Genomic DNA, 12,552 nt, shown 5'->3' with positions numbered 1-12,552 from the left:
ATGAACTCGAAAGTATTCATCATTATTCGTAACTCTTAGAATATGCACTATAAATAAAAATAAAGTTATTTTAATGTGATATGATGAAAAATTTAAGTTGTTTGTTGATTTCTAACTGAAATTCAAATATTATTTTTGTAACCCAAATTTTAATTTTTACAAAATTATGGGGTATTGCTAGTGACTTGTGAATATTTAAAATCAGAAATATTTTACTCTATATATATATGAGTTGATGTATGATTTTATGACAATTTTAGCATGCAAAAAAAGAAAAAATTATTACAATAAAATGGAGAATGGTACTAAGGAATATAAATACATGTCCAATTAATGCTATATAATTGTTAAAATAACGAATAACGATATGAGGAATAATGTAGAGGAATTTTGTATTAACTTGTGACGAGCCGAGTTGTTATGTCCAATTCCATTGTTATTTCCAGTTTGTCCTTCGTTAATCAGTTCATATGTACCATTTATAGTTGACACATTCACGGACGATGAACCTACAAAACATAAATCTTTTATAAGATATTAACGTTAGAGTAACGGTCTACTTGTATATCTGCAACGAAAAATAATACTTTTGACATAAAACGTAATATTTTTCCATGAATCGGGTTGGAGATCTGTCTCAAGAGATTGACGGATCAGCTGGTTTCATGGGATTTTTATTATAATGTGATATATGTGTGTGTAAAACTCGTCATGTATGTTGGTTTATATAGATTTAGGTTATCTAATTTGTCAAAAATTGATCTTAGCATGAATTTGCATGTTTTGGCCTGGATTTCAACGTCCGATAGAAATTAGCTTATATCTGACTCGATCTATGAAAAGTAAGTAATCATTTTTTATGCAAAAAATATTATTTTTCATTTCTGGTATAAATCGGATTGACCTGACTTACTTATAAAAAAATGAGTACCAATAACATCATTCAGTATAAAATTGCAATGAGTGGTATAAAACTTACAATTGTAATCCATCCATCCAATTTTTTGATGAGTTAAATCATACACAACAATCTTGTTTTGCAGAATAATATCTGTCAAAAGTAGAAGAAAAATAAATACAGATCTAAATCCAACACAAGAAAATAATATATGAAAATTGTAAAATAGGTCCTGTAAATTGTCCTAATTTTGATTATGAATTTTACTTGGTCCTAATTTCTTTTGCATATTTTGTCCTTCGCTGAAGTGAAGATTTTGTAACAGATAATACAGACATGGTATCGAATAATGCTAAGTGTATGTGGTGCCATTAACACTTTAGTGGAAAACTGACTAAATTTTAAAGATACACGACTAAAAATACAATTTTAACATTTTGAGAAGCATATATATCGAGAGAATTTCGGGCCTCTTCTATAAACAGAAATATCGAAAACCGATCCGATTCGTTTGATCATAATTTTTCCCAAAATATGTAACTGAGTTGAATATAAAAAATACATACCTCCTAAGATTGTAAATCCTTGACCCGAAACTGGTTGAATCCCAATGCACCACGTCTCGCCCGTCACGAATAGTTTAAAGCAAGTCATATTGTGTTCATACAATATTATACTTAAATAAAAGAAAGAAAAAATCAATAAAATAAAAGAAAAAATTAATATAAAATATATTCTTACTGTAGATTTTTCTTGTAAAAGATAATTGATGGGTGTTAGCTGCATTGATACAGCACCAACAAAGTTTAAAGCAACGGGAGGGAATATTTCCAAGACACTGGAAAAAAAATTAAATTAAATGAATCATATATAACTAAAAAAAATGTGCAATATCATAATTTAAACGAAGCAAGAAGAAATATATATAGGTTTCAAACACAGAGGGGAAAATGTACAGAACATAATCATATATATCCCATGGGAAATATGTAGTGTTTATTAGGTAAATTACTAAAATCGTCTCGTAAGTTAATCTTAAATATTAACATTTTGGTATTAGTGGAATAAATTGGTTTTGTACTTTTAGTCTTCTTTTACGATAGTACTGATGTGATACCGAATATTGCTGATATGTCCGATTGCATGTCAACCTTCCCGTTAAAAAATTACTAATTAAAAGAGCAAAGATACTAACTTATTGCGTTGAAACAAAATTTTGACTATTTAAATGATCAAAACCAAAATAGATCAATTTATAAGAAGATTTCGGAAATTCCCCGGATTTGTTTGTTTATTTATTGGTTTTTAAATACATTTTCTCATATTTAAAAACATAAATAATGCTAATACCTCAATTTAAATTTATTCTGTAGGAATCCATTTTCAATCTCCTAATATTATATTTTAACTTATATAACATTTTTAAAAAAATGCATATCTGATACATAATTTAAAAAATCAGCCGGGAGACAAAATTATATGATTTGACTCTTATTAGTAAATTTTATTCTTTTGTAAAAATATAATCATACATTTATTTCATTTTCCAATAAAATTTTGAAAACTAAAATCCAAAGGAAAAAACTTGTGTGAGACGGTCTCACGGGTCGTATTTTGTGAGACGAATCTCTTATTTGGGTCATCCATGAAAAAATATTACTTTTTATGCTAAGAGTGTTACTTTTTACTGTGAATATCGGTAGTATTGATCCGTCTCACAGATAAAGATTCGTGAGACCTACTCAAATCAAAAAATACCGAAAATATAACCGAGTCCATAGTTTTTAGCACTTATCATAATGTGGTAAAATTTTTAGAAGAAAACCTGGAATTAGTTATGTAGCACTGGTTTCCCTTGTAAGTAAAGGGTTGCACAGATTGTGAAACAGACTCCGTAATCTGCGAAACATGATAGTATTTCAATTTATTTGTTCCAAAATTTATAAGTTTTGATGTGTATCGATTTAAAAATCGCGTTTTTGTGTCACTCACCGCTTGAACAAAGGTATTATACGCTTCTTGGGGGAGATATGCCAGAGTTGTTCCTGAATCGACTATTGTACCCCCGTCATCTGTAGTCGCGAAGACTGATGGATCGATGGATAATATCTTCCCGTCTACAGAAATACTTTGTAGATTTACGTTGTAGTGTGGCCTGAGAATTAGGACACGGAAATAACACGTTAAAGATGCAAATGGCATGTCATGTTTAATGTTTCGTCTCTATAACGACAATTTGTTTCTCGAGATACAACGATTTATTGTGATTTCTGAGCAGAAGCATTCCAAGAAATCATTTGGTAATTTTTCTGTATCCTTGGTTTCACCATTAATATATATTTACCACATAAAATTTGTTTCCAAGAAATTAAAGTACGATGATAATATATATTTGACATATAAATCTACATTCATCCTACTGTCCTACACAATAAATCAAGTTGGTGAAGTAGAATACTGTCCTTAATTTAAATTCTCATTCTTATTTTATTGCTTCAATGAATTAATTGTACGGAGTTAGAATGCTCATGCATAATGTAAGCAAATACTATTATATATATAAGGTGAATCTATGTTACAATGGGAGTTTTACTCTAGGTGTGTTTGTATAAGATGATATGTCGATCATCTCACTGCAAAATAAAATAATATTGATCGATCCACATTTTTTTTTGTAAGTGAGACGATCGGCCGATCATCTTATATATATAAAATTACAATTTTTGGTCTTGCATATTTGTTATTTTACGATTTTAGTCAGCTATATGATCAAATTTAAGTGTTAGTCATGTATCTTCTGATTATTGGCAACTTTAGTCATTTTTCATCATGAACGATGGTGTGACAATACACGCGTCAGCGCTGCATTGGTGCCACATCAGTGTCACATTGGAAAATGAATAAAATTACTAAAAAGACAAAAATATGTAACGGACTAAGACTGAAATTTGATAATATAGATGACAAAAAATCGCAAATTGATGAAAATATCGACAAAAAATGAAATGTTCCAAAAAAAACCCCCAAAATTGTAAATCCCCATAATTTAAATAAGAAAATCAGACTCATGATTGAAGTGGTTATACGTACTGCGAGGGGACAATGGGCGTATAGACCATATTTGGATCGACAACTTGGCCAAGCACCAGGATACCGCCGCCTCCGCCGCCTCCATTCAGGCAGTGAGAGAACGCCTGGGGAGTGATTCCTTGCGAAGAAAGCTGCGAGATCACTGATAAACTAGCTTGCCCAAACCCGAATATGCCGTCTATGGCTCTATCAGTACTCGTAAGATCACCCGTCTCTAACCTGCTACATCTGCCCGTACTAACGAGGTTAATTATATATATAACGAAAAAATTGTAAAAGTAATCATCTAAGTTAGTCTGTTTTGACTTTTCGTTTTGTGAGTAATCTAAACAGTCAAATTCTTGTCTTAATCATTTTACAAATAAAAAATATCTGTTGTCATTTCGGCAATATCTATGAGTCACATCAGCAATATTTGACACGTTAGAAAAAGAGACTAAAAAGCAAAAAAAACACGATTTTATGGGAAAATTTTCATGATTTTCCTAATATATGACTTAAAAACCATTTATTGTGATTTATAACATTTTTAGAAACTAAATGGACATTGTCTTCTCTTTTATCCCCCCAAAAAAAAAAGCATAGTACACATACGCCTAGGACAATGCTTACACATGAACATTACACGAAGGATCAGAACTCACCCGAAAACAACATAGGCGGAGGAACTCGTAGTCTCCGAGTTCCCCAAGATAATGTCCAAATTCAGCAAGTCTGATACATAATATCCCGACGTCCCACTCCCATCCCCGTAGTGGAAATCGTATATGCAGCCATTGCTAATCGAGCAGCTCGAATCAGAAGATGCGAAACCCATAGTACATCTTGAATCCGAGCAAGATATTGGAGAAGATGTAGTCGATTCTGATGGATTGTAAAGCTCGAGCTCAATCTGTTCAAACATAGAAAATATAAGTCTCATAACTGTTTATAATTTTTAAATAAAATTAGAAAAGCTTTTAGTTAAAATAAATTAAGATGTTCGTTTTGAAGAAGTCCAAATTACCAAAAACATCATTCCCTAACTTCACCTATATATATTATGTGTTCCGATTCTTTAAGTCGATCGAAATTTGGTTTTAGTGCAAGCGGAAATAAAAAGTTATTAGTAGACTCGAAGATGGACACATAGTTGTGCAATATATTATATATATATATGAACCAAAATAGGGCAACTTCAAATTTTTTTTTTAATATCGATAGCTTATTAGAAATAAATATTGAAAAAACAAAAAAAAAAAATTCACAGATGGAAAGGGGAAAATCACATTGAGGTTAGTGGTTAAGGGGCAACCCAAACAAGGCTCACAACCAACCCACAGCACATCACTCCCAGTATCGATCTGTACGTAGAATTCTTGAGGGGGACTGCCCAATTGGATTCTTGTGTAATATAGCCTACAAAATTGTATTAGAGAGGGGGAAATTAGAAACTCTACAAGAAATTTTAAAAATTGTAATTCTAAATTTCATAAAAAAAAAAAATTAAATGGATTCAGCTCTTTGTATTAAGCCTAAACAAATATTGGCCTCATGTAATTTTTTTAAAAATTATATTTTAAAGAGAAAATATTCAATTTGGTTTTGTAATTACTGACGTGACACCGGTCATTGTTAACATGTTCAGTGTTATATTGTCATTCTCACGAAACCCAAAAACAAACAATTTCGAGGTCTAAATTTGCTATTTTCCTTTTTAGAAATCCATTTCTTAGACGTCATGCCATTTCAAATCCAAGAATTTTAATCACGTAATTCAAACCCACACTCAGAGAGTTAAAACTTCTTTTTTTTTGAAACCCTAATCTAGGGGGTGGGGGAAGGTCGAACTCTTGCCATTTTATGGGGAGTACAAGTGAGAACCAATGGGCCACTGCCCTGGTCTCTAGAGAGTTACAACTTACATACCATTAAAAAATCTTATTGCTTATATATAATGATGAGTAAGTTTTGCATATATCTAATTTAAATATGGGAATTCAAAAAAAAAATCAAATTTTAATGGATTATATATTCATTGAAATAAAAATGATTTTAGGAATAAAACGTATAACAAGAGATTATAATAAAAATATATTAAAATTTAGTTCTTCGTGTGACAGCGAAAGAATAGATAAAAATATACATACATGTCTACTAAACTATTACTATATCTTTTATGAAAATAATTTAGATTAGTATTCTATTATTTTGAGTCTCGAACCCGAGACATCGTCTCAAATTTGAGATGTTTGTACCAAATGGGCTTCAAGTCATTGTCTCTATTGATATGCTATAATTTGAGTTGGGAGAGAGAAATGTTACAATTGAGTTTCGACCAAGACATCGTCCAAAATTTGACACTTTCGTAACAAATAGGATACAATTAATTTGAGTTAAAAGCAATGTCCTTGTTTGGTAGCCTACGAATGAGGTGCCGCCCATAGAAGCTATTGAGCAAGATATTCATTAATATATCTGATATACATATTAATTTTTCTAAGTCAAAACTATCCTTAATATAATCAATTTACTAAATAAAATAAATTGCGTTAACAAACACAGAAAATGAAATAAATAGATTATGTCTCTTATGAGACGGTCTCACGAATCTTCATCTATGAGACGAGTCAATCATACCGATATTCATAATAAAAAGTAATACTCTTTGCATAAAAATTAATACTTTTTCATGGATAACACAAATAAGATATATGTCTCACAAAATACGACCCGTAAGACCGTTACACACAAGTTTTTGCCAAATAAATATATAACAATAACCTTTAAGCTAACAAAAATTTAACTGCTTCAGATAAATAAAATAAATAAATAAAAAATTAAACGCCTGTGTAGGGCGACCTGCAGACCAATTTTATTTTTTTTTCCCATTTTATATATCATGTTTTCTACCTGAGAATATCATTATCAAATAAGAATAAAAACATGATATCATGCTTAGGTATTAGGAATATATGGGCTTTATGCCCGTGAACAAAAAATTGTTACGAAGAAAATAGTTGAGACAAAAATTTGATTAGAAATAGTTAGAATGCTATTAATTTGTTGTACAAACTTTTCAATATTGAATTCTAAGCGTTAACAACTTAAAAATCCAAATTCCAATATTTTATTTCTTCCAAAACTTTGATTTAACATAATTACTTAAAAAATTCAAAACCAGAAGAAAGCTCTCAGATTTAATTCAAAAGTTTGAATTTTAAACATTCAAACTTAGAAAATTCAAATTCAAAAGTTTATATCGTTCAAACTCAGATTTTAAAAGCAAATATTCAAAATATTTGCATGTCCAACTAAATTAGAGAGGAATTGGTGAAAAAAATAATATGCAAATGCAAATAGAAGTGGGTTCTATACACCATTTCTCGTCAGTTCGAATTATTATTATTATTATTATTATTATATTATTATATATATTCAATCTTTTCGCTCGAGAAATTCGAATTATGATTCACTAATATCAATTAATTTATCATTTATCTCAACCTAGTTGATGATCAAGAAATAATTTTACTACCAAAATCTATTCACGATATATAGATTTCTCTAATTAACCGATTCATTCGACTTATTTATCGATTCTAAATTGCTACACAACCCATTTTTCCAACAATTTCATCAAACAGAAAAATAACACAAATATGTGATTAGATTTCTTTACCCAACAAGATAAGGATTATAGGTTCCCTGGACGGGGAAGTCTACGATCCCCGTAGAGTTGATCTGTTCCTTCAGTAATCTCCCATGCCTGAGTTGATCACGCGCTCTCAGTCGACTCAGTTCCATTCCTTCGTCGTTCCTTCTCTCCAGAGACAACATCACGCTCTTCCCGGTGGCGGCCTCCGCCACCATCACTGCCACCACCAGGAACGCCGCGGGGATATTTAAGGCTAGCATTTCTTGAAAATATCTTGTTTTTTCTTTTCTTTTACGCTTACTAGCAGATTATTATAATATTACAAAATCACCAGCATATTATGATTTTGATTTGAGAGACGGGAAGAGGTAATTGCATGGATTCTGGGTTCTGATTGTATTTATATTAGTTATGGGCGGACAGTGTGAGAGGGGAAATTATAGCTAGAGCTCTACTATGGCCAAGAAAAATTCAAAAATATTAATGAGTTAAAATTATTTTATTTAAATTGAAAGATTCCTAGGTATTGTTTTTATTCAAAAATATTGAGAATGATTTTTTTTTTTTTTGGGTGCTATACTTGATTTTACGCACATTCATATAAAAAAAAATAATTCGAAATTATAATTTTAGGTGGTGCTTGGTGTTCCATTTAAGACGAGTATGAATTGATAAATCCCTGGACATCCCTTGTTTGGTCTATAAAACTTGTGTGAGACGGTCTCACGAGTCGTATTTTGTGATATGAATATCTTATTTGGGTCATTCATAAAAAAATATTACTTTTTATGCTAAGAATAATACTTTTTATTGTGAATATCGGTAGGGTTGACCCGTCTCACAGATAAAGATTCGTGAGATCGTCTCACAAGAGCCTACTCTTAAATTATCGCACCACCATCAATGTTCGACAAAACTTTGTTCTACCATCTCATTTATCCTCGTATTTCAACTTCTTATGCCTTTTATTATACGTCCCACATTCATTCTATTCCATAGATCAATCCCCTCAATTTTTTTTTCTTCATAAAAATATCTGCAATTTCAAGTAGAGTTTTCAAAATAGATTAGGTCTATCGAATCGGTCCATCCTGTACAAACGAATAGGTGAGTTGTCTTGACAATTTCTCGGTCTGTCTCACTCCGCCAAATGAAAGGTTGCGGATCAGCCTGCCCCAACCCACCAAATATAACTAAGTAATGACGGTTTTGCCCGTTCTATAATACTAAATTGGCAAGTTGAATTGACAATTTTCCAACTTGACCAAATGACATATCGACTCATTTTAACGGCTCTAATTTCGATGCCCTAAGAGGAGAAAAGATTTTAGTTATCAATATAAAATAGAGAAGATTTTAATATCGGAATTACAGCCTGTTAATATCAATTCATTTATTCTCTATGTTGGCGGAGAGATTTAGGCTTTTCAGCACAAGTTAGGAATCGTAAACCACCCTACTCTTAGAAGTATTATTAGGTGGAGGCTGTTTAGATAAACATATTTAAAATAAATATTACTAAATCTCTTGTGATACGGTATTACGGATCTTTGTATGTGAGACTGATCAAACATGTCAATATTTACAATAATAAGTAATATTTTTTTATTGATGACTCAAATATGATATATGTCTCATAAAATTGACTCATGGGATCGTCTCACTAAAATTTTCGTGAATAAATATTCTATGAGAAAGTGAAGATTCTCCATTGTTTTCTCCTTATTGACTAAATTTAGAGAAGGCACATATTATTATTTTAATTGTGGGATTGTACTTTGCATGTTAAACAATATTCATGCTTCACATATGATGTATTATCTAAAAAAATATTACAAAAATCATCCTGAAAATTACCGTATTTTAAGTTTTCATATTTTAAATAGTTAGGATTTTGTATTGGTGTAATAAGTTGATTTTTTTTCACCGTTTTGGTCTTTTTTTTTCGAAGTGCTTATATGGTACCGAAGATGTCGGCAATATCTAATGATATGTTAACAATGTCGTAGCTGTTTTATGATTCTAACGAGAAAAGAAATAAAAGTATGTATTTTAAAAAGGAATTATTTGATTAAGATCAAATTTTAACTAATTGGATGACCAAATTTGCTAATTTTTATCTACCTGATTTCACATACTGTTATACCTCAATAATTCATATTTTTTGAATGGGAAAAAAGAGATTTTGAAGTTTTGTTACAAAATTCAAATAAAAAAATAATAATATATTTAATAATTCAGACATTATATTTGTTATTTTAAAGTTCAGCATTTAGGTAAATTATTCAGTTGTTTGCTCCGAATGAGCTATAAAATCCAACTCATACATAGGAATGCAAGTCGAATTTACCGAAAGCCGGCCATCAAACTTAACGTTGGATAGGATAATTTCTTTTCTAAATCCTATGCTAAAGTATCCAATTTTATTTTTTCGAAACGTAATAAAATTGTTTTACGTTAAATTTATTGAAAAAAAAAATTATAAGTTTTTGTATCATTTAAATTATTCTAAGAAAAAAAAAATTACCATATGCTTTTCCGAACTAAACTCTCAAAATTAAGGAAGACAAGAAGTTGTAAAATTGGACCCGCAAACCCGATAAGCATTATACATTTTTATTTAATTTCCTAGTAAATACATAATAAAAAGTCAAAAAACTAATACATTCATCAAAATTACTTCAAACATAACATTTTAATAATAAGTTAACAACAAAGTGATGAAAACATTTTGAATTAAAAGTTAAGAATTAGTACATTAATTATTTAATAAAGCATAAATATTTTATTATCAATATGTACATAGGGGCGGGTTTATTAAAACCCGTTAGACACCCAGAACTCGCTTAATTATCGACCCATCCCGCAAACAGTTTGACCAAGTTTAGACCCGTCTCATTTTTCGGTTTAAACCAAGAATATCATTGTCCTCCCTGGAGCAAGCAAACTCTATCTAACTTGGTAATCGAAACACATAAGCTGTGTAGCATCGTCACCATTTGCATCGCCATTGGAATTTTCTTCTTCGATGACCGAGATTAAGAAAATTCAAACTTTATCTATATGGAAATAGATAACTAACCCACCTAGTTCCCCTGCCATTGTATGAGAAGCTTCATAGCTTGTAGTTATGGGTGGATTTACACTACACAGCTATGTAGTTATGGGTGGATTTACGCTACACAGAAGCGAAAAAACTCTTGGTGTGTTTGTATAAGATAATCGGTCGATCATCTCATGACTGTAAAAGAAAAAAAATATTGATGGGATCTGTATTTTTTATTTTCAAGTTAAATGATCGATCGATCATCTTATACAAAACAAAACTGAACTGTCAATAACTCATTTAGTTATCATGATATTGGACCACTAAAATTTAGGCCGTGTCTACATGGTGGAGATTTGTTGGATGAATTGCGCTTAAACCCTATGATACTAAAACTACGTGTCATTAAATTGATCGTTGAAACCCTTGAAAACAATTTGGCTCCTACATGTATTTTGAATGGATTTCATGAACAAAATTATTTCGAATTTAGTGTTTGAAAGTCAAAAATATCGAAACACAACTATATATTAAACTCATTTTCCAGCACAATCTCTATTGTAAAATTCTTGAAATTAGTTTTGGGAGTTAATAAAAAGGGAAAAAAAACATTTACATTCAGAATGATATTTTTCACTCACTAATTTTTGAATGATTTCATGCAAATGCATAAAAGAGTCATGTGTAATACAAAAAATTAGGAAACTTGCTATTTCATGTTTGTCTTTTTACGATTTTAGTCATCTATGTTGTCGAATTTCAGTTTTAATATATTATCTTCGTTATTTTGTGCAATTTTACTTTTTTTTACTACGTGGTGCTGATGTGTCAAGTGTTATTACATAAGCAGTTTCATATAAATAAAATAAAATTTCAAAACAAAAGACAAAAATTTCCAAAAAAATGAAGGACACGTGATTAAATTCAATCTCGATAATATAGCGGACCAAAATCATAAAACCTCAAGCACAGGTGGCGGGAAAAACAGTTTTCCTACAAAATTATCCACAACAAGGTTTAAGTTTATCGGTTATTTTGTTTGCTCATTCTATATGGATGAATACTTTTTATTATTGGTTTGATATTTTTGTTTAGTTGATATGTAATTTGTATTTGCTTTCATTTTGGTATATTTTGGAAGATAACAACTTGATTTTCTAGCTTTTTGGTAATATTTGATTTGGAAGGATATGCTCACATTGAAAAGAGTTCAAGAAGACGGATTGAAATCGAGTTTTGATCTTTGAATAGAAAATATACTAAAATAAGTTCGTCGTAAAGACGACGACAATTGTTAAAATATGTTGGAAATTATATAGCCTTCGGAACAATTCCGGCTAAAAAAATTATTTTCGATCAAATCGAAATACAGCGGAAGAGATTAAATAATTTCATAAATTATAATCGAACATATGAATATAAATTAACTATGAATTAAAAATTTTACTAGAAAACTAACCTCTTGTAGTTTTTCCTTTTTCGCGAATGCGTAGAAACCACAGCCTTCCAGTACGATCCTTCCTATCGACGGTAGTGTGTGGGCACTCAAAAAACGTAAATGCTAGAAATCAAAATTTTATATTTTGTTCTCTACTTTATTTTCAACTCATGAAAAAGTAGAGAAAAAGTTATTTTTCTAGAGACCGCCTAGGATCCTATTTATATTAATTCAAAACCAAGAGTCCAAATCTTATCCCAATTTGGACTCCAAAAAAATCGACCATCACATCAAGGATAGGCCAAGATTTTATTTGGTTTGAATAATATATTTTATGCATTTTAAAACTATTTTAAAAAGTCATAAGATTTCTAAAATCTTATAAAAATAAATTAGAATCTTATTCTAACTTATTTAGATATTAAATAATATCTAAATTTTAT

The 12,552-nt window shown here is 30.3% G+C and overlaps 1 protein-coding gene across 1 annotated transcript; it reads right to left on the bottom strand.

The window, feature by feature from the left end:
• Positions 1-256: 256 nt before the first annotated feature.
• LOC142556546 (aspartic proteinase 36-like) lies at positions 257-7,982 on the bottom strand. The gene is made up of 10 exons (XM_075668005.1): positions 7,650-7,982; positions 5,257-5,386; positions 4,633-4,880; positions 3,989-4,216; positions 2,891-3,053; positions 2,724-2,797; positions 1,640-1,736; positions 1,465-1,519; positions 980-1,051; positions 257-509 (listed from the first exon to the last, which is right to left on the bottom strand). Exons 1-10 carry the CDS (start codon positions 7,883-7,885, stop codon positions 337-339), a joined length of 1,476 nt encoding a protein of 491 aa, XP_075524120.1. The 5' UTR covers positions 7,886-7,982; the 3' UTR covers positions 257-336.
• Positions 7,983-12,552: the final 4,570 nt, after the last annotated feature.

The sequence above is a fragment of the Primulina tabacum genome, chromosome 9 (assembly GCF_025594145.1).
Source record: "Primulina tabacum isolate GXHZ01 chromosome 9, ASM2559414v2, whole genome shotgun sequence".
Lineage (NCBI taxonomy): Eukaryota > Viridiplantae > Streptophyta > Magnoliopsida > Lamiales > Gesneriaceae > Primulina > Primulina tabacum.
This window is presented reverse-complemented; position numbering and strand designations above follow the sequence as displayed.